The sequence below is a fragment of the Notamacropus eugenii genome, chromosome 2 (genome assembly GCF_028372415.1).
Source record: "Notamacropus eugenii isolate mMacEug1 chromosome 2, mMacEug1.pri_v2, whole genome shotgun sequence".
NCBI classification, from domain to species: Eukaryota; Metazoa; Chordata; class Mammalia; order Diprotodontia; family Macropodidae; genus Notamacropus; species Notamacropus eugenii.
In genome coordinates, this window is record NC_092873.1 from 96,501,476 (window position 1) to 96,523,942 (window position 22,467).

The 22,467-nt window shown below is 34.6% G+C and overlaps 1 protein-coding gene across 5 annotated transcripts in view; it reads right to left on the reverse strand.

Annotated features, from left to right (window-relative positions):
• BTBD9 (BTB domain containing 9) overlaps nucleotides 1-22,467 on the reverse strand; it is a 504,605-nt gene that overhangs the window by 271,526 nt on the left and 210,612 nt on the right. For 2 of the 5 annotated variants that reach the window (XM_072641984.1, XM_072641982.1), the window contains one exon: nucleotides 19,640-19,675. The exons of the other annotated variants lie outside the window; for them this stretch is intronic. In XM_072641984.1, the coding sequence (XP_072498085.1) occupies nucleotides 19,640-19,675 (36 nt within the window). The remainder of the gene's footprint in view (nucleotides 1-19,639; nucleotides 19,676-22,467) is intronic. 5 annotated transcript variants of the gene reach the window in all.

Here is a 22,467-nt window from a genome sequence, read left to right on the forward strand (position 1 = left end):
TCAAAGGAAGAAGAGGTTGATTGGTGATTATGCTGAGAGGTAATGAAGCAGTTATTTATTGACTGAAAACAAGAGAGGTGTCAGCTGTCTTCCCAGGCAGATATCCAACATGTAAAGAGAACCTCCAAAGATCTGTCAAAATGGATAACGACTACCTACTTCCAAGTGTTTCATATGGGCACAAATATGAAAAAAAGTCATTTTTAAAAGAGCTGATATAATTTTGAATGTATAATTTTGAAGTGTGCAAAGCATTTTACTACATTATCTTATTTGGTCTTCCTAACAACCCTGTAATGTAGTTGCTATTTATTATTTTCATTTTACAGTTGACGAAACTAAGGTGCAGAGGGTTAAGAGACAGGGCAAGGGACACAAAGCTAGAAAGTGAATGAGAAGGAATTTTAACCCAGACCTTTCTAAGCCCAAGTCCAGGGTTCTTTCTACTCTGTTGTGTTGATTCCTGCTGCCTGATACTGCCAGAAGGAACTTAGAAATCACTGCTAAAAATCACCCTAGATCACTGAGGCAAAGGCAGTGTTTTTACCACTGCCATCCATCAAAGGCAAGGGATACAGAAAAGGAAAGCAGATTTAGGAAGTAAACTGCAAGAACATGGTTGAGAACAGAATTTAGGTTTCTAGATCACACTTAAAATATCAGAAATGACAGGTTTCTGTCCAGAGATGGAGGGTACCTACCAAGGACTGTAAGAATACATTCAGCTAGTCCTGCAAATTTTATCATAAAGCTTTTAAAAATTGAAAAAGAAGTACTAAACATTTCCTATGCATATTCAGGAAATTAGATGTCACAGAAAGTAGCAATGCTAAGGGGGAAAAGTAGTTGAAACTCAGGAATTGATTTAAGATAGAAGCCAGGGATAAATTCCATTACCTGAAATATATAGATTGCCTCAAATACATTTCTATACCGAAATGGTCAAAGTATGATCAACAGGCAGGATCTAGTAGAAGATTTAAGACAAGGAGACAAATTTGATATAACAGGTATTGTTGAAACTTGGATGGATGAGACTCATGACTTGATTACGGATCTGGAATGGTTTAACTTAAATTATTCAGAGGAAGTAACATATTTAAGAGTAGTAGGGTTTCATTGTATGTTAAGATGACAGATCCATGTGAGAAAACACAGGGCCAGAAGAGGGAGGTATGTTGAACAGAACATAGTAAAAATCAGTGCAGGAACAGGAAAATTAAAGCACTATTGGTTGAGCTATGAATTGTGGAAAACACTTTGGAATCATACCCAACAAGTTATAAACTGTGCATACTCACTACTGTAATGAGATCAAAGAAAAAAGACTGACATGTACAAAAATATTTGTAATCATTTTTTTTGTGGTGGATAAGAACTAGAAAATAAGGCCCACTGATTGGAGACTGACTGAATGAATTATGGTAAAGGAAGGTAATGGAATACTGTGCTACAAAAAATGATGAAAGGGACCTGCAAGGCTCATATGAACTGACATAGAATTAAATAAGCAGAACTAGGAGAATAATTTATACAATAACAACAACATTGTAACAATGCATAACTCTGAAAGATTTAAGAACTCTGATTACATATAATGATCATCTATGATACTGAGCATCAGTGATGCACACTACCCATCTCCTGACATGGAGGTTAAAGACTAAATATGCAGAATAAGACACATAATTTTAGATATGACCAATATGAGAATTTATTTTATCTGACCCATATTTGATATAAAGATTTAGTTTTTCTTTTCCTTTTTCCTAGGGATGGGATAGTGTTTGGGGGAATGGGGGGAGGTAGAAGTGAGATTAAATAAATGCTGCTCTCCTTATCAAGCACAGTATTCCCTTGGCAAACAAATGGATTTGTGTGGTAAGACAGTGTAACAAAAAGCCATGAGGGACTTCCTCAATTGGTAGCCATTCTTTTGCACTAACTCTTTTTAGATATTCATGATAATGAATAGAACAAAAATACAATTAGGGTTTAATGCTGAATTTTACAATTAAGTGTCCTCTCAGCAAAGAAAAGCAACTAAGTAAATAGTTTGCTAATATTTGAAAAACTAGTTGGACAGAGATAACACAGTTAAACCTGAAGCAGACAAAGACTTTCCAAACACATTCTACCGGATGCTCATTTGGTTTTCTATCTTCCCATTCAAAATTTTTTGCATATGGATACAGGATATGCTGGTGTGTGTGTGTGCATGTGCCCATGCATGTGCATGTCTGTGTATTTAATGCAAATCTAGGACTGTGTTAGGCAACAATGTAGGGTTTAACATGGGAAGGTGGAGGGCATATATAATGGAGGACACTTCAATTACTACTTTTTGTAAATGTACATATTTTAATCTAAGAAAATACCATTCTTCATTGGAAGTAGATATTGATTTCATGAAGACACGTATTTCAGAAGGGAACAAAATTTCCAGTGGACAGTAACACAAAGGGAAACAACTGTTCTTTCCAGTGTGAAGACTATCTGAGATTCCTTAAAAGATTAAATGATTAAGAATTCTATCCAACAATAACGTAGAGAGACACAGGTGCATCAAAGGTGTGTTTCCAACTGTCACAGAGCAGGGCTTCTTAAACTTTTCCACTCACAACCCCTGTAGCACTTCTCAAACTAGGTCTTAAGAAGGTCTGTGACATAGAGAATGTCACCTGCAAAGTCTGAAAAGAGAGATTCTCCATAGACGGTGACATTCTTTTGATTCTTCTTTTACAGATGACACTGCTCAGAGTGCAAGGAGCCCTGAAAAACTAAAAGTACTTCCTGACACCAGTCCATCTCTCTTTTTTTTTTTGACACCAATATTCTTCAAGTGATGCTTTATGACTACAAATCATGGAACACCATGATCTCTTTCTAATCATAACTACAGGTGACCCATATGGGGAAGGACAGTCATACAGCGGGCACAAGCAGGTTGCAGCACATTAATATGACTTGTACACAACATATTACATAATATACAGTATAATACAACATACAGTATAATATCAGAGTATATATGAAAAGAAAAGGATATGGACCAGTTATATAAAGGGGGTGTGTGGAGAAGTAAAACCCACACTAAATGTGATCAAGGAAATACTAAATTAAGAAAGTGTAAGAGTTCATAAATGCATTCCCAGCTCTGAAAACTTCTTAATGTCAGGGAATAGGTCTGTTCATTTCTCTTGATATTTCTCTTCTTTTCTTTTTTTTTTTTTTTGGAGGGGGGAAAAAAGGCAATTGGCATTAAGTGACTTGACCAAAGTCACACAGCTAGTGTCAAGTGTCTGAAGCTGGATTTGAACTCAGGTCCTCCTGACTCCGGGGCTGGTGCTCTACTCATTGAGACACCTAGCTGCCTCAATATTTCTCTCATTTTCAAAGTGGGGGTCAGGTCTTTCTCTCCCAAGTTTCATTGCTATATGTCTAAAATAAGCTGTCTCCATTTACTGTGACTCTATTACCCACAGGCAATACTACTAAATACCTACTACTATACTCAAGTTGTCTTTTCCAAGATAATTAATAATCTAATCATCAAATACATGGATTTTTTCATCCTTGATGAAACTAACTGACCTCTTTCCATGTGAGACTGCTGACTTCTTAATACTCTCCCCTTCTTTGAAATTGCACTCTCATTGCTCTCCTACCTGTCTGACAGTGGTTTTTGTTTCCTTTTGCCCTGAACACTGCACAACAAAATCTGTCCTTCACCCTTCTCTCTTTATACTTTCCAGGTAATTACCTATACGATGATGACCAAAATCTCCAATTCTAGCTACATCATCTCTACTGAACTCTATTCCTGCATTTTAAACTTCCTGATAGTTATCAACATCTCGGCTTCTAGTTTTCAGCTCAAAGTCAGCATATCCAAAACTGGGCTCATCTTCTTTCCACAAAATTTTCTTTCCCAACTTTATTTCTGTTGATTACACAAACAACTCCCTAAACCCAGGGATGGAGAACCTGCCACCTCGAGGCTACATGTGGCCCTCTAGGTCCTTGGGTGCTGCCTTTTAACTGAGTACAAATTTTACAGAACAAATCTTTTTACTAAGGGGATTTGTTCTGTTAATTTCGGATTCAGCCAAAGGGCTGCACTTAAGGACCTTGGTTCCCCACCCCTGTGTTAATCATTTGCTTTGCAATATCAAGACTTCATTTTTTTTAAAGGAAATACAAATTCCCAGGACATTAAACACAGCCAGTCCTATTCAAGTGTAAATACAGAAAACACTCCCAATCAAAATATTTGGGGTGGGGGTTATCAAAAGTTTTGAGTTATCCATACCACAAAAGATAAAAATGTTAGACTTGGGAGTCAAGAAGGCCTGAGTTTGAATTTCTGCTTCAAACACTTGACTATCTGTGTGAGCTGCACAAATCAGTTAAACATTCTGACTCCACTTCCTCATGGATAAAATGGGGGAAATAAAAGTACTTACCTTACAGCAATATCATGAAGATCAAATGAGATAACATATTAAAGCACTTGGTAAACCTTAAAGTGCTATATTAATTCTAGCTGCTATTATTATCTCCTTCACTAATATAGAAAAATGACTGAAATTAACATGAGGTGCATACACCTCATATGTACGATAAGATAATGCAAAATTAACAATCAAAGAAAATATATTAGGTGATTTCAGACTTTAAAATATAAACCAGAATCCACACTGAAAGAAAATGTGGGTCCTTGGGCCCTGAAAATGATTCTACAGAAAGTGTAGACTTTAGAGCATTTGGGACTTTTGAAAAATGAAAATATTCAATGAATATTTGTCATAAAAGAATGAAAAATCTGGGCTCCTGCTCTTTCTCAGGTTCTGTATCATATTCTTCTAAGCCCCCAAGTCAAATCCTACACTTAAAATTAAACAAATTAAATGACACAAATAAAATTGTTCTGCACCTGGCTAATTAGAAGCCAAAATGATCCTTAACAACACTTTAGTTTAGAACTCCAGCCTCATTAAACCCCCACAAATCATGTCTTCTTTTTTATGAATGACAATGTAAATTGCATTATCAAATGTTCTATCAATGCTGAGATTTTCATCCACAGCACACAAACAGAAGGCAGGAAAAAATATTAAATAGAAACAGCTTAATCTGTAAGTTTTCCAGCACTAAGTCAACAGGCTGAAGCTGTGTATAGAATCCCTAAGATCCATAAATTAAAGATGAAGAACTGGGTCAGTTGCTTTAGCAACTTGTTACAACTGAGCTGTCAATAATGGGATGAGAAAAATAGAAATGAATAGCATTTGTTTCCTAACAGGCTCCCCTAGCAGTTGGAGTCTTATATGCTGTGCCACCTTTATCTATTCTGTAGGTCTTGTATGTACCTAATTATTTACATGTGTTTCCCCCACTAGAATATAAGCTCCTAGAGGACAGGTACTATTTTTGCTTTTCTTTGCACATGCAGTTTAGCACAGTGTTGGTAAACAGGAAGTATTTATTAAATGCTTGATGTTCAACACCAAGTACATCCAGCATGAAAAGTGAAGCTTGATGGAACTGTACTCAGTGTGAAAACAAGTCACCTAGTCATACAATACCTACATTTTGAATCTAGTAATAGCGAATGTCTGAAGAACTGTTTCATTATCAGACTTTTCAGTTGCAGTGCTACATTAAAGACAGCTGTATAAAAGAACATAAATTAGTGTGAACAATACAGTGATGGTTTATGTGCTTTCACTAAAGGAAGAAATAATCATTCTAATGCTTGCTTGTCAATTGCATCTCACCAATATCTACCGTTTCTCTTCTATCTTCTCTGCTGACAAAGCCAGGCCTTACGTCAGGCCCTCACTGCCTCTTACCTGGACTACTACAAGAGCTTCCCAGTTTATCTCTGCTCCAGTATCTCCCCTCTCCAATTCACCTTTCACAGGGTCAAAATAATCTTCCTAAAGTATGACCATGACAATCTCCTATTCAAAAATTTTCAGAGCTTCCTCATTAGCTACAGGATAAAACACCAATTTCTTAGTTTGACATTTAGGACTTTCATAGTCTGACTCCTATCTACCTTACCAACCTTATTTTTTTTTTCTTCTTCTCTAAGACCAGCCCTCCCTATTTCATCCAGAGGGGAAATGCAAGATCAACTCACATACACAAACTCAGTGTTTACTTGTACAGAAACTTCAAACCATTCCTGTTTTGACCTGGCTGGTTCACCTCTTCCAAGTTAGCCAAGTGGAACTCTACCCCCAACAACTCATCATACTGGTGCCAGATTTAGTGCAGACACGTGACTGGCTTAATCCAACACAGCTCACAACTACTGAGTTCAAGCAATCCACCAGTCCCAATCTTCCTGAGCAAGAATAACAGATATTAGCCAACGTGCCTAGTGATTTAGACGTATTTCATGCTACTATATCAATACTATCTTTCAACCAAAATGGACTCCCAGCTCCAAACAAAGCTATATTCCACCTCTGCCAGGAATGCATTTCTCATCTCCCCCACTTGGAATCCTTCTTCTAGGCTTTAGCTTAGATGCCATTTCCTCCATATAGACTGCCTTGATTCCCACCACTGTATTCTCTGTCATAACTTTTCCTTTTACTATATTTATTTCTGCACATGTGATATCTTTATATTGGAAGTTAAGTTCCATAAAGGCAGAAACTGTTTGGTATGTAGTTTTGTAATCATAATGCTCAGCACAATGCTTTGCATATAGTAGATGCTCATTAAATATTGGTGGAATTGTATTACATTTTATGTCACTAGATTTGGCTAACTGTTCTAGTTTGTTGGATTTTTTAAAAGTCTTTTTGGATTCTGGCTTTGTCATTTAGTAAGTTAGCTAATCCTCATAGTTTTATCACGTGCAAATATGATGAATATGACTTACCCAATTAATTGGCATAGCAGATGTAGGGACAATGACTTCACATGTAGCTTATGTTGGGGTCAACATACACTCTAAATGCTACTGGCTCATTTCCTTATTAATTCTCTACTCAGGTCCTAAGGAAATCAAAGGGTATGTTCTAATATTTCCTTATAGATTAACAGAAATCATATTCTCATTAAATACTCATTTAGCTTTGATCTCCAATCCCATTTATAGCTACAGAAACCTTTTTTTCTTCAATCTTCTTTCTCCTAATCTCAAATCCTCTGGTCTCATAGGTTTAAAAAATGTCAGTATTACTACACATACAGTTTACTAAGTAGCAAATATGAGACACATGAAAAAATATTGATAATGTATTGGAAGTGAGAAAACTTCAAAGACACCTTTGTGCTCTTCAAAAAAAGCAGGAGAAAGAGACATGGAAGGGAATATTTTTACCAACACTACTACTGATTCCTAAACTCTGGAAACAATTCTCTTAGTTTAGTAATTCAGATCTCTCAGCAATTCTCTCAGAAATATCTAGAGAAAGAACTTGGAGACAACAGCTAACTCTTGCAGGCTTCTCACATTCTTTTTCAGATTTATCCAACCAAGTCTTTTTCTACTTTGTTCCATTTTTCTTCTTTACAGTGAAGAAGAAGGTGTTGAGAGGATTGTGTATTTAACAGGAGAGATCTCTTCAAGAAATCAATATCTATTCTACTACTTCTCTTTCTCTTCCCCTTGTCCAAGTTTCCAGTTACAAGTTCTGACCCTTGAATTTTCTTTCCTTATATTCCTTCCCTTCACACACCACTCTCTGAAAATGGAGTTTATTTTTCTTTTGACTAATTTCTACCCTCCTTATTAATCTCTCATCTTCTCTTCTTATCTCCACCCAATTTTTTATTTCTACACCAGACTCTATATTCTTGCTTGCTTTTTTTTTGACTGGTTCATATAAAAGTATATTTCATGTTTAGATTGCTCCCCTATACCATATTTGTAGAGTCTCCTTATGTACTCTTATTTATGAGATAAGGAAGCTCCACTTCTTTCTGCCTTCTTTCAAAATTCCCTGGTGCATTATTCTTTTTCTTTTCCTTTTTTGTTCATCTTTTAAGATCATCAAAATATAATAAAACCAGTCCCCTGAGAGGATTCTGAGGGGATATTTGTTTCTTCTCCCTCATTAGAACATAAAGATTTCATTATCATATATAGTCTCTTCTAATCTGAGAGGGTGGTGGTGTCCTTAACATCAATAAGTAAGCTAGGAAGAAGTAAGGATTTGGGGGAAGGATGAATTCAGTTTTGGACATACTGAGTTTAAGTAACATGAGTGACCCTGCTCTCCCACTCCTTTTCTTTTCCTCTTCACTGGCTTCTCCTTTGGTTTCCAAACATGTAGATTTCTCTTACATACTGGAAAAAAGTTAGCATGACCTTGCTGCCCCTTGTTACTTGAGCTCTATTTCTCTCCATTTCAAGGCAAATTTAGATTTTACAAATCACAGAATAATCTATAACCACCACTTTCACTTTTTCATCACCTACATATTCCTTAATTCTCTGCAATCTGATATTCTTCCTCAAAACACTTCTGAAATTGAACTTTTGAATGTCACTAGTGATTTAATAATCATCAAATACACCTATTTCTCATGAGCTTCCAAAGAAATATAAGACAGTCCCTGTCCTCAAGGAGTTTATAATCTAATTGAGAAATAGCTAAATAAGATTTTAAAAATAAAATTAAAAAATTAAAGTGGGGCAAGGGTAGGGTTAGGGCCTCACTTTAACATCCTAATTTTTCTCTACTTCTCACCAGCACTTGACACTGGTACGGGATATACATACACATACACACACACACACACACACACACACACACACACGTATAAAATCCTTATATTTCCTAACTCCATCTTCAAAGTTCAGTCTTCTGCCCTTTTCTATATATACTCACAGAATTCTCTTATCAGGACTTCAATTCTCATCCTATAAAGGTGTCTATGACCTTCCAATAAGAAAGAAGATGAAAGTGGACTACATGGTAGAGTGGTTCTGAGGCAAAGTTGAGGAGTAAAATGGAAGCGGGAGGGAAATAAGCATTTACATAGCACCTACTGTGCGCCAGTCACTACACTAAGTGTTTTACAAATACTGTCTCAATGGAGACAATATTGAATTTACTGAATATATTGAATACACACACACACACACACACACACACACACACACACACACACACACACACACTAGAGGAAGGGACAAATCAGTAGGAAGATTACAGTAATCCAGGCATGTAGTTAAGTCTCTGGACTTAAGCCGTGATGGTGGAAACAGAATGGAAGAAATATGTTAAAAGTATTATGAAGGAAAACTGCACTGGACTGATCACACATCAGGAGCAAGGAAAAGGGAGGAACAAAGATAATTCAGGTTTAAAGTCTACATGAGTGAGATAGACTTTGGGAAATGAGGAGGGAACACCAGTTTTTGGTATTGTTAAGGGGTTTTCATAGGATCAATAGCTAGAAGAGGACTTGGTGAAATACTGAATAAACAACTAGATAGAAAAAAATATAAATAAAAGCAGCCCAATCCCCTTATGTTACTAAGTTAGAAATTGAGACCCCCAAAAGCTTAAGGGTATGAAGGAAGTAAACAGAAGACACAAAATTTGATCTCAGGTCTCCAAACTTAATGGGATTTGAAGGAGGTACAGGAGAGAGTAAGAAAATGATGAAATTGGTTTTACATGTACTGAGTCTAAAATGAGAATGGGATCTGGAAGCAGAAAGGTAGACTAGATGACCTCTCAAGGTACATTCCAGCTCTGAGATGATGAAAAGAGTACTATCAACTGCTACCATTCCTCAAGACTGATAGATAGGTAGGACTCTAATTCACGTAAATATAACTGGTCTCAAACTACAGCAAAGACAACAACATATAATTTGTACCCTCTGATTGCTTTTTCCTTAAAACGTTTAAGCACTGCAGATTACAGCCCTACTCATTCATAGGAGATGGCTAATAAGTCTCATTTGTCGGCAGGAAATCGTAAAACAAATTCTTCCATAAGAAGATCAGAGACAATCATCTGAGTGAAAATTTATGCAAAGTAACAGATTACTAATAGTTTTACATCAGCAGGACTTCATGTTTCATTATTTTATAGTAACTACTAACAGAGTTTAGTATTAGAATTTGAAAATGAACAGAAAATGGAAAACTCTCTGTAAAATTTATTGTACTCTTTCAGCTATTATGAGGTTTCATTACAGATTTCTGCTCTGACATTATTCTTTGTTTTAGTTTCAAAACATAGTTCCTACTTTAAAAATGGTTTTCTGGAAAACCTCTACATTTGCATGAATTCAAATGAAATCTCTACTGTCATTATTCTGTTCAATGGTTTGTTACATATTTTATAGGGTTAGGATATGATTAATAGTGGATTCCTGAAAAACATTCTGTAAAATAAAAACAACTGTTGTAAAGCTTGGCAAAACCAACTACACACCTATTTAAAATCTTTGGTTTTATAATTTTTAAAAGGTAAGTTCTCTAGGAAATAATATGACAACTCATGCCAGTACCACAGTCATGAATGCACAAATAGAATAACTGGATTCTGTTATTAGAATACAGCATTCAGGATCTAATATGAAGAATGGTTTTCTACTATGTTCAATTCAACAAACAATTAGATCTTCAAAATTTTCTCATGCAACACACATTGGAATTCTATGATGCTGCTTTACTGCATCCCATGAGACAATAGAAGGGTAAAAGATTACAATGCTGCAATGGCAATAACTGACACAAAAAGAAAGGAAATAGTCTTTTGAATAAAATAGAATTTTAAAAATGGGCTTTTCTCAGGTAGTGCTAGAATAGAGGATATACATTCAAATCAGAAATTCCATATATGATTATAATAGAGCTGTATATACTAGCCCAGTATTAGCAGGACAAAAGTTGGTTCCCTCTTACTGAGAAGGACAGTAGAAAAAAAAAGCTGACAAGTTTTCAAATGAAATCAAAAGGTGCAATGAATAATAATCCTATAATGTACTTCAAAATTAAGATTCTTTAAGCAAGCAGGTCTAGATTTCAAGTAATTAATATAACATTTGTACAATGGAAAACAACAACAAAAAAATGAAGTTAAGCTACTAACTACTGGCTGAGAAATGGTAACTCAATGTTTCTGGCCTTTAGTAGACAATTGTTTTATTTCAGATGGGTAGCATTTTTTAAAAAGGAAATTAAAAAAAATATACCTCATTAATACAATTATTTCTGATGTTAAAAAGTTTAATGCTCATATAGAGAATACAGGATCATAAACCAATGAAATGCATTCATCTCTCATGTAAATAAATAAATCTCCCAAAACATCTTAGTAACATTTGCACAGTGGTTTTTGAAAAATATCACTAATATAAAAGGACATTTTCAACAATAATGTACACTCATGATGAAAACGAGGAAACAAACAAAAATAAAACTGAAAGCAAAATTGTTTTCATTTCAACAAGAGTAAACAAAAACTACAGAGAACCAGGGAAATAAATGCTAGGGAATAAAAACTATAGAGAACTGGGGGACCAATGTACCCAGTAACAGTAACAGAAATAAAAATAGCACTAAAAGACAACTGGACTCAGATATATCAGTTCCAGAAAACAGAAGATGAAACAATGAAACACACTTTTCACCCTTTTCCACATGAAGATGTGGAATATATATCAGTCAAACAGCACTAATGTGTCTGCTGCATCTGCTTAACTGTTCAGTATAAGGATGTTTTTTATTAGGTAGAGTAGGGAAAATAGCAAACACATAACTAAAAGAAAAACAATTGATAAAATGTTGGAAAAAGCAAAGCAAAACAAATAACTTCTGTAAAACACTATGTATCATCCTCCTGAAAAAATCAAGAATGGTTTAAAGGAAACCAACATTTCATAGTGGAATAGGTCTTTCTTAAGGAGCTAACAGTTAAATTTTGCTTTTCTGGATGAATACCTTAACAAGAAGTCTTAACACATCTTACACAGAAAATGAAATCAAGTGGGCTAATAGTTCAACAGGCCCCACGCAAATCACATTGCAAAAAAGAATAATGGTTGTGGCCACACGTTCTCTAATGTTTTCTACAATCAAGTCAAATCAAGTTAACGAATGACAAAATAAAATAAATGCCTACTATGTGTGCACCAGGAACTGCACCAAGTGCTGAGGATACAAAGAAAGGCACAGTCTGTTGAGGAAAACAACAAAACAAATATGTACAAACAAATATAGCCATGCTAAACAGGGGAATCTCAGAGAGCAGGCATTAAGATTACCAAAAATCTGTAAAGGCTTCTTGCAAAAAGTTGGCACTGTAGCTAAGACTTAAAGGAAAGCAGGGAAATCATGAGTTGGAGATGAGGAAGGAGAAAGTCCCAAGTATGGGGTATAGCCAGTGAGAATGCATGTAGTCTGGAGATGGAATACTGTGCACAACAAACAGCAAGGATCGAAATGTCACTGGATCACAGAGTATGTGGGAACACTGTAAAGTCCTGTAACGGGGACTGGAAAAGTAGGGAGAGGTCAAGTTGTAGAGTTTTAAAAACCAAACAGAGGATTTTATCTCTGCTCAAGGAGGTGAAACACTGGTGTTCTCTCATTGGGGGAAAAGGGTGATAAGGTCAGATTTGTACTTTAGGATAATTAATTTGACAGCTGAGTGGAGAACGGATTGAGTGAAGAGGCACATGAGGCAGGGAAACCAACCAGAAAGCTACTATAAAAGTTCAGGTGTAAGGTGATAAAGGCCTGTACCAGGCTAGGCTGCTGGCTGTACCTGAGAAGGGGCCATATGCCATAAAGGCAGAAACAACAGGACTTGGCAACTGATTGGATATGGGGGTCAAGATAGTGTGAGGAATCAAAAATGAGGTAGCAAGCCTGAGGAACTGGGAGGATGGTGGTGCGCTTAATAATAAAAAAGTTAGGAATGAGAGAAGCTCAGGGAAGGGGGTGACAAATAATATGCTAAGTTTTATGAGATATCCATTTCAAGATGTCTTACAGATGGTTGGAGATCTGATATTAGAGATCAAGAAAGAAGTTAGGCTCAAATCTTCCAGCCAGTGATAAAACATAAAAATTACTAAATAAGTTTTGCCAACAATGAGACACACATCACAGTTAGCAACATTTAGTCAACTAAAGATATCCTCTCTAGGCAGCACCCAACCCATGAGTGAACTGAGAAGACCAAGTGAAGAAGAATGATAAGAAGGCAGAAAAATCAAATCAATACTATAAGAACAAAATGAGGAAGATTTTTACATGGTGAGGCACAGCTGTGAAATAAGAGGAAATGGCACACAGAGACAAAAAACCCTGTGTGTGTATGTGACAAGAGACAGAAAGTACAAGAGCAGACAATGAAATGCAAACAGCAGGTCTAAGAACCACAGTTATTGTCAGTGGACAAACTTCCTACTTGTAATTACATATATGCAATTACATACAAGCATGCATGTGCGTGTATGTATATATGCATGTGTGTGTACCTATAGAAAAATCTTTAGCAACTTCCTGGAAGGACACCAGTATTAGCAGCATTGCTGAGTAGGCCCACACATAACAAAAATATATAGTACCATTAAAGCCTAATTTTATAATACTTGGTCATGTAACTATTGCTAACATACTTTTAAGAAATTATTCCCTCCAACTCAACACCCCACCCCACCCCCTCCTTATCAGGATTGGGGCTAGAAACAGAGTTTTATCTGTCATTTATAGAAGAAAGATTATCCTTTAAAGTGAATCCTAATCTGGAAACGACCACAAACTAGTGGTTCCATATTACCTCCAAGATAAAATAGAAACTTCTGTTTGACTTTTAAAGCCCTTCCTAACCCAGACCCTTCCTATTTTTCCAGTCTTCTTACATGTTACTCCCTCCCACATGTTCTCTGGTCCAGTGAACACTTCTTGACAACCTGCCCTCTCCTTCATGTATTCTGTGATACAGTGACACTGACTTCCTTGTTGTTCCTTACAAAAGACATGAATTCTGACTCCCTGCGTTTTTATTGGCTATTCCTCCTGGCAGGAATATTCTTTATAGCTTTATCTCATTCCCCTCTTTCCCTGACTTCCTTCAAATCCCACCTTCTGCAAGAAGTTTTTCCTAGTCCTCCTTAATATTAGTGTTTTCCTTCTGAGATGACCTTCAGTTTACCCTGCAGAATGCTTGTATGCATGTAGTTGTTTGCACACAATCTCCTCCTTAGAATGTGAGCTTCTAGAGCTGTTTTTGTCTTTATATCTCTAGCCCTTAGCACACTACCAGGCACACAGGAGGTATTTCATAAATAACTGCTGACCTGAACGAAAAGTATGCTTCATGAGTTAAGATCTTACTAAACTGAAAAATATATGAGAACACGCTTCTCTCCCTTTTTGCAGAGAAAGGGAAACCCAATGAGTGTACAACGTATTTTCAGACTTAGTTGACATATCAACTAGTTTTGCTAAACTGATGTCTTTATTCTTTATAAGAGACAGCACTCTAGAAAAGAGGGGGAAAGGCTGTTAGGAAATGAAGATGGTGTAAAAACAAACTATCAATAAAAATTTTTAAGAGGTCAGAGTGAGAGAGTCTTAGTATAAAAGGTTCCTCAAAAACTGAAGAAAAAACTGTAACACTAGTGAGTGAGAGAGTGTGTGTGTGTGTGAATAAGATATAATGTATAAATAGTAAAAAACAATTTCTTTATCCTCACAAGAGTCCCCCTTTGTATGAAATACAAAAAAATAATAAAGAATATCTAAGTGTGTAACACATGAAAGAGAGACCAAATTTTTTTTGAATTGACTACATGGGAAAAGAAGTAGCAATAAAAATGTAAATTAACATTTCTCAGAAAAGGACATCACAGATGAATGTTGCTCAAGGGTAGGAAGGGCAAGGAGAGCTCCAAATTATATTTCTATCTAGATAGGGAGAGAGAAGAGAAAAAAATAGGGACAAATTTTAAAAATTAATTAACGAAAACAAAGGCAATAATCTGAGTAATCTTAAAGTAAAAAACAACAACAACAACAACAACAAAACCCTTGAGGTAAGACCAGAAAACTAATGGAAGCTGGGGAGAAGCTATGAGAAAAGGTTAACACTGAAGTAGCATAAAGAAACCTAAAAGGAGATACAAAGTTTAAATGAAAAGATCATTGAGAAAAAATAATGTAAATTAATTAACTGAAGGAAAATAGTAAAACTTACAATTAAAACATTAAATATGAACGTATAAAACAGAACAGAATAGCAGAATAAAGAAACAAATTCCAACAATAAGTTGCATACATAAATTATGTTTAAAAATTAGAAATACATAATGAAAATTAAGGATAGAAACAAAATTTACTGGGGGTCAGAGGTTTTTCAATCATGATATCAGACAAGACAGCAAGAAAAATTAATAATACCAAAAGGGAAACTATATTATGCTTAATGGTACCACAGAGAAGAACTCAACATTATTAAATAGATATGCAACAAATGTGATGTCTAAAATGACAAATAGAAAGCTGAATAATTTTTTTAAAAGAGATAATGGTACAATTGTATGAGATGTTTATGTTCCTGGTTAATTAAACAGAGCTAGAGATACTGTTGGAAAAATTAGACTGGAGAGATTTTGGAATTTTCTGAGTGGAAACATTAAAAAATATACATACTAACCAGTGTTACATAAAACTTTTAAAATTGGCATGTCAGAGAACAAATAAATCATAAATAACTGTAAAACGTAGCAATATTAAGACATAATTAGCAGATCATAATGAAATAAAGCTTGCAATTAAAATGGGGACTACAAGCAATACAACAGATCGAAATCAAGAATAAGTTAAAATCCTGAATAATGATTGAGTCAAATAACAAATGCTAGAAACAACTGATAACTGTGTAAAATAAAGTTATAACAATGAGACAATTTAAATATTTTGGGATGCAGTTAAAGTAGCCAGCATTATGGAAACATTTCTCTGAAAAATTAAAGTAACAAAAAAGAAAGAAAATTAATGAAATAAGTACAAAATTTCAAAATTAAAAATTAACTCAAAGTATAAAAGAGGAAATCTTAAAAATCAGAGAGTAAATTAGAGATAAGACCATAGAAAGGATAAACGAAATGAAGAGAGATGCTTTCTTGCAAGATCCACTAATTGGAAAATCATTAGCAACGTGATTTTGAAAAGGAAACTCAAATTCACTAAATAAAAAGTGAGCAAGGTAAATAAAGAGAAAATAATTTTTTTTCAGAAACTGATAAGTAATTTTATGGCAGCAATATTGAGAACATAAAAGAAGTTGATGACTATTTGTGTGTATAAATATAATACTGAAATGAACAAAATTTAGAGAAATCTCATATAATCATATCCTTATTATGGAAAGAGAAAGTAGTAAATGAACTCACTGGCAATAAACACTTTAACAAGCACATGTAGTTCCATTTTATTCAGCTGAGTTCCCCCTCTATCATCCCTATTCTCACGAATTTTCAGTTTCTCCCTGTCTACTGCCTACAAAACTACCAAGTCCACCCATTCTTTAAAAAAAAAAAACAAACAAAAACCTCACTTGATCTGCCTATGCCACTATCAAGTTCCATACTGACATATAGACATATAATTAATATCATTTCTATATATCTTGATATAGCTATCTATATATCAATAGACATATCAATATATCCACCCTTTCCATAGCTAAACAACTCAAGAAAGTCATCTATCCATGCCTCCACTTCCTTTCCTCTCAATTTCTGGAATCTTGTCTCTGATCACATCACTCAAATGAACTGCTTTCTCCAAGTAATCATCAAACCTAGCGGCCTTTTCTAAACCCTCTTCCTTCTTGACTTCACTGTAGTTTTTGACACTGTCCATCATTCTCTTCTCCTTGATAATTTCCCTTCTTAGTTCTCCTACTTGTCTGACTGTTTCTTCTCATTCTCCTTTGCTGAATCTCTATAAAGATCAAAGCAATTGTTAATTGTCTTCCCAGGTTATTTTCTCCATGTACATGATTATCAGATCTATTTAACCAACCTTAATGTCTCTCCTGACCTCCAGTCATGCCTGTCTCTTGGATTAGATACCCCATAGATATTTTAAATCCAACATGTCCCAAACTGAAGTCATTATCTTTCCCTCCAAACTCCCCTCTACTTCAAACTTCCCTATTTCTGCTCAGAAAATAACCATTTTGCCAGTCCAGGCTAGAAGCTAGCAGGAGTAGATGGACTGAATACTTTAAAAAAAAAAAAAAAAAAAGGTTAAAGAATTAGTGGCATATCTGTAAGTAGCAGGGAATAACCAGTAGAGAGACTGAAGATTACTGGGATTGGGGATAACAGAGCAGATAATCTGCTAGGGAAAAAGGGATGAAATTGGATGATTTATGCAAGTCTCTGCCTTGGCAAGGAGAAAGGCTGTTGCTTCATGAGAGATAGGGGAAGAGATAGCAGAGGAAGGCATCTGAGTAAGATGAGATGAGAAGAAAAGAAGAGTGAATCCAAAGTAGCCAAAATTTTTTCAGTGAAATATGAAACAAAGTTCTAAGCTGAGAGAACTGGACATAAAGGAAAGTTTGAACAAGGAGAGAAGGTTTGGAAAGCTGATATAGTAAGAGAAGATAGTGAATCTATTAGGAAGTCTATAAGGATTGTTTTGATTCAGGGAAGCTTCAGTAGAGATTATGTAACAAAATTTGTAGTGGATGCAATCAGCATGGCTTTACGATTTTTTTCCAGCTTCACTGAACAGCAAGTGACTATAAGAAAAGGTAGTAGATGGTAGGAGCAATCCAACGTAGGGCTTATTGGACCATGATTGTCAATGAGGTAAGGGGGCAAGGTTCTTGAGTGTAGGGGAAAGGAGAGTGTGGAGAGTGTGGAGAGTGGCCAGTGCAGAAGTGGAAGAATGTAGGAGTAGAGGTATTGGAGATCACTGTGAGGACAAAGAACAGAAGGATTATAAGATAGGAGGCAGGGTGGAATAATCACTGATAATGATTAAAGGAATTTCAGAATTCATAAACATCTCCATATGTAGCTAAAGTGGGATAAAAGAACATGTAATGAATGAGAAATGAGTAAGTTGAGACCTAGGAAGGTGAGGTTTTTGAGAGAGTATCAAATATGTACGATAAGGTGGGCATGGGGGGAAGAAGAATAGGAGATGGGCACTAGATTCGCTGAAGAAGGAAAGAGAGTGTCCTGGAGGGGCACAATGGATTAATAAATAGAATATAACCGTTACTTACAAGAAACAAACTTGAAAAATAAAGATAATTTGTAATTGAAATAAAGTGCTGAAGTTAAATCTACCATGCCTCAGCTGAATCAAAAAAGCTAGGGCAGCAGTCATGATCTCAGACAAAATCACAGTAAAAACAGATTGATTAAAAGAGATAAACAAGAAAACTATGTTATGGTTAAAGGCACCATAAATTAATACCAACACTTAATATGAACACAAAAAAATATTGAGTATCTAAATACTTAAAGGAAACATTCATTAATCAATTTACAGGAAGATAGTAAAGTGATTGCTGAAAATTTGCTGTACCTATCCTTCTAAGACCTAGGCAACTATAAACAAGAAATAAACATGAAATAACTTTAAATATGTGAATAGAACTTTGGAAAAATCAGAAGCAATTCTCTAGAAATTACTGAATGGGAATAGAAGAGAATATACTTATTTCTCAACAATACATGGAACCTTTAGAAAAACTGACCACATACTAAGGCATAAAAATTTCCACAAACAAATGAAGAAAAGGAGAGGTATTAAACATATCCATTACTGTCTAAAATCCAATAAAAATTACATTCAATAAAGAGACTTTGAAGAAAGTATTAAAAATGAACTAGAAACTAAGTAACTTAATCCTAAAGAACTGACAGGTCAAAGACCAAATCACAGAAATAACAACACATTTTTATCAACAGGAATAAGAACAAGACAATATATTAAAACTTTGGGATGTAATCAAGTTCAGAGAAGAAAATTTATATCGCCTAAGACATAGAGAGAGACAGAGAAAGGAAGGAAGGAAGGAAGGAAGGAAGGAAGGAAGGAAGGAAGGAAGGAAGGAAGGAAGGAAGGAAGGAAGGAAGGAAGGAAGGAAGGAAAAAGATCAGTGAACTGGTATGTGACTAATAAAAATCTGAAAAGCCAATAAATTTTAAAGAGATTTTTAAAAATTTAAAGCAAAGTAATAAATAAAGTTATGAATAAAACTAGAACATCATCTGGGGAGAGAAAGACTAGAGAAATAATTAGCTATTTTGATGTTTTTAAGAGGAAAAACAAATTTATATCAAAAATTAAAGAGGAAAATTTCTAACAACAAAAAACTGAGAAGCTACTTTTGCTTATTTTGTTTAAATGACAACAAAATTCACAATTTAAACGAAATGGATGAATATTTAGCCTCCCCAAAAATCCAGATGAACATCAATGGAAAATGTAAATAATGAAATTTAAGAAAAAATAAATGGGAAAAAAAACCCCTAAAAAATGAACTTCCAAAATAAAAAAAACTCACAAGTCCAGATGTATGTGTGACTGAATTCTATCAAATAATCAAAGAACAATTAATATTACTATTATGTAAACTGTCTGAAAAAATAGAAAAAGAAGGGATCCTACCAAATTACTTCTCTGATACAAATATGATCTTGACACCTAAACCAGAGAGAGACAAAAAAAAGATAAAGCACACTATGTACCAATATCCCTAATGAATATTAACACAAACATTTTAAATAAAATATTAGTAAAGAAGCTAGAGAACACACTAAAAGGATTTTATGTAACGAAGAAGTAGGATTTATTCCAGGAATGCAAAGAAGGCTCAATATTTTAAAAATTCCACACATAATAAACTATTTTAATTTTTTTAAACACTAAAAATCACATGATTATATCAACTGATACAGGAAAGGCTATTGACAAAATACAAAACTTATTAGTGTTAAAACCATTAAAAAGCACAGGAATAAATGGATCTGTTTTTAATATAGTCAATAGTATCTTTCTAAAACCAAGAGCCAACCGTGCATATATATAATAAAGATGAGAGTTTTTCCCAGTAACATCAGGAGTAAACTAAGTATGTCCATTATCATTACTATTATTTGACATAGTGCTAGAAGAGCTACCTATAGTAATGAGGGGGAACAAAGAAATAGAACAAGCATAGTCAAAGAGGAAACAAAAAGATCACTTTTTACTGAAAATATGATGCTCTACTTAAGAGTTTACAGTCAACTAAAAAATTACTTTAGCAAAGTAGAAGGAGAAGTAGAAGGATATTAAATGAATCCACACAAATCATTAGCTTACTTCTTCAGGCTACATAATATGAAGAAAACCCAGCATGAAAAGATAAGAGAAATTCCCTTCAAAATAACTAATGTATAAAAAAGTTAAAAGTCCACCTACAAAGACATTGAGGAAGAATATGACGGCAACAACAAAACAACTGTTATGGAAAGAAATATAGAACTAAATAAGTGTAGGCACTATTAATTGTTAATGGTTAGGTACCCAACGTAATTAAAATGACAATACTATATCTTTATTTTCTGTTATATCAAACATTACTTTAGAAAAAATCATAATAATTCATTCAGAGGAACCAAAGTTCAAAATTCTCAAGGGAAATAACGAAAAGAGGCAGAACCAGAAGTGCCAAATTTCAAATTATACTACAAAGCAATAATCATCAAAATTATTTACTGCTGATTAAAAAAGTATATTAGTAGATCATTGGAAGAGTTTATGTACAGAACATATGGAAGCAAATGAACATAGTAATGTAGAGTCTGATAAATCCAAAGACTATCTATTTAGCAATCTAATTAATAATGCAAAGAAACTGCAAAACTGTCTAGCAGAAATCTGGTTTAGATTAATACTTCAAATCATGTAAAAAAACAAACTTCAATGTATACATGACAGACATAAAAGGTATTTATTTAAGATACAAAATTTTAAACAAATCAGAACAGCAATGGAGAAAATATTTTTTAAATTTAATTAATTTGTTTTCAGTTTTCAACAATTACTTCCATATGTCTTAAATTTTCTCCCCCTCCCTCTCTCCTACCTCCCCGAGATAGTTTGCAATCTTATATGGGTTCTATAAATACATTCTTATTAAACACATTTTCACATTAGTTATGTTGCATAGAAGAATTAAAACAAATGGGAGAAACCTGAGAAAAACCAAACCAAATCAAAACGCAACACAAGAGAAAATAGTCTGCTCCATTCTGTGTTCTGATTCCATAGTTCTTTCTTTGGATGTGGATGGCATTTTGCCTCGAGTCCTTTGGGAATGTTTTAGGTCCCTGCATTGCTGTGAAGGGCTTAATCTATCAGAAACAGTCCTTGCACACTGTGGCTGCTACTGTGTATAATGTTCTCCTGGTTCTGCTCATTTCACTCAGCATCAGTTCATATAAGTCTTTCCAGGTTTTTCTGAAGTCTGCCTATTCATCATTTCTTATAGCACAATAGTATTCCATTACATTCATATACCACAACTTGTTCAGTTATTCCCCAGTTGAAGGGCATGCCCTCGACTTCCAGTTCTTGGCCACCACAAAAACAGATTCTATAAATATTTTTGTACATGGGGGACTTTTTCTCATTTTTATGATCTCTTTGGGATACAGCCCTACAAGTGGTATTGCTGGGTCAAAGGGTATGCACATTTTTGTAGCCCTTTGAGCACAGTTCCAAATTGTTCTCCAAAATGGTTGGATCAGCTCCCAGCTTCACCAACAGTGAATTTAGTGTTCCAAATTGGAGAAAATATTTTTTTTTTAAATATTGCAATATAGTTAGGGGAAAAGTTCATAATGAGATAAGTGATAAATAAGATCACAGAAGAAATAATGGGCAATTTTGATTATCAAAAATTGAAAAATTTTTGTACAATCAAAATCATTACTGTCAAAATTGGAAGTCAAACTTAACTGGGGAAAAATAAAAACCCTTAATACACTGACCAATGCAGTAATTGACAACAACTCTAGAGGACTGATTTTGAAGAATACTACCCATCTCTTGATAGGGAGGTGATGAACTCAAGGTGTAGAATGAGATATAAACTTTTGTACATGGCAGAAGTATGGAGTTGTTTTTTCTGGCTATGCATATTTATTACAAGGAGGGTAGGAAAAAAAGAAAATCTACTGGTTGCAATCAATATTAGACATGGATAAATGGACTGTTCAACAATGGTATGTTTAATGCTTCAATATGCTAAGTGTGATCTCATAATGAAAAAGCTGAAATATGGCAAAATCTTGTGAACTAAAAGCTAAATCACATCAAACAAATGACTGCTACAAAAGGAAGACACAACACACATTAATGATGTTTTAAATATGTAAAAAACTTTAAGTTTTACCGTATACATCAATAATTTTAACTATTTTACTTTGAGTTAATTTGTATATCAATCT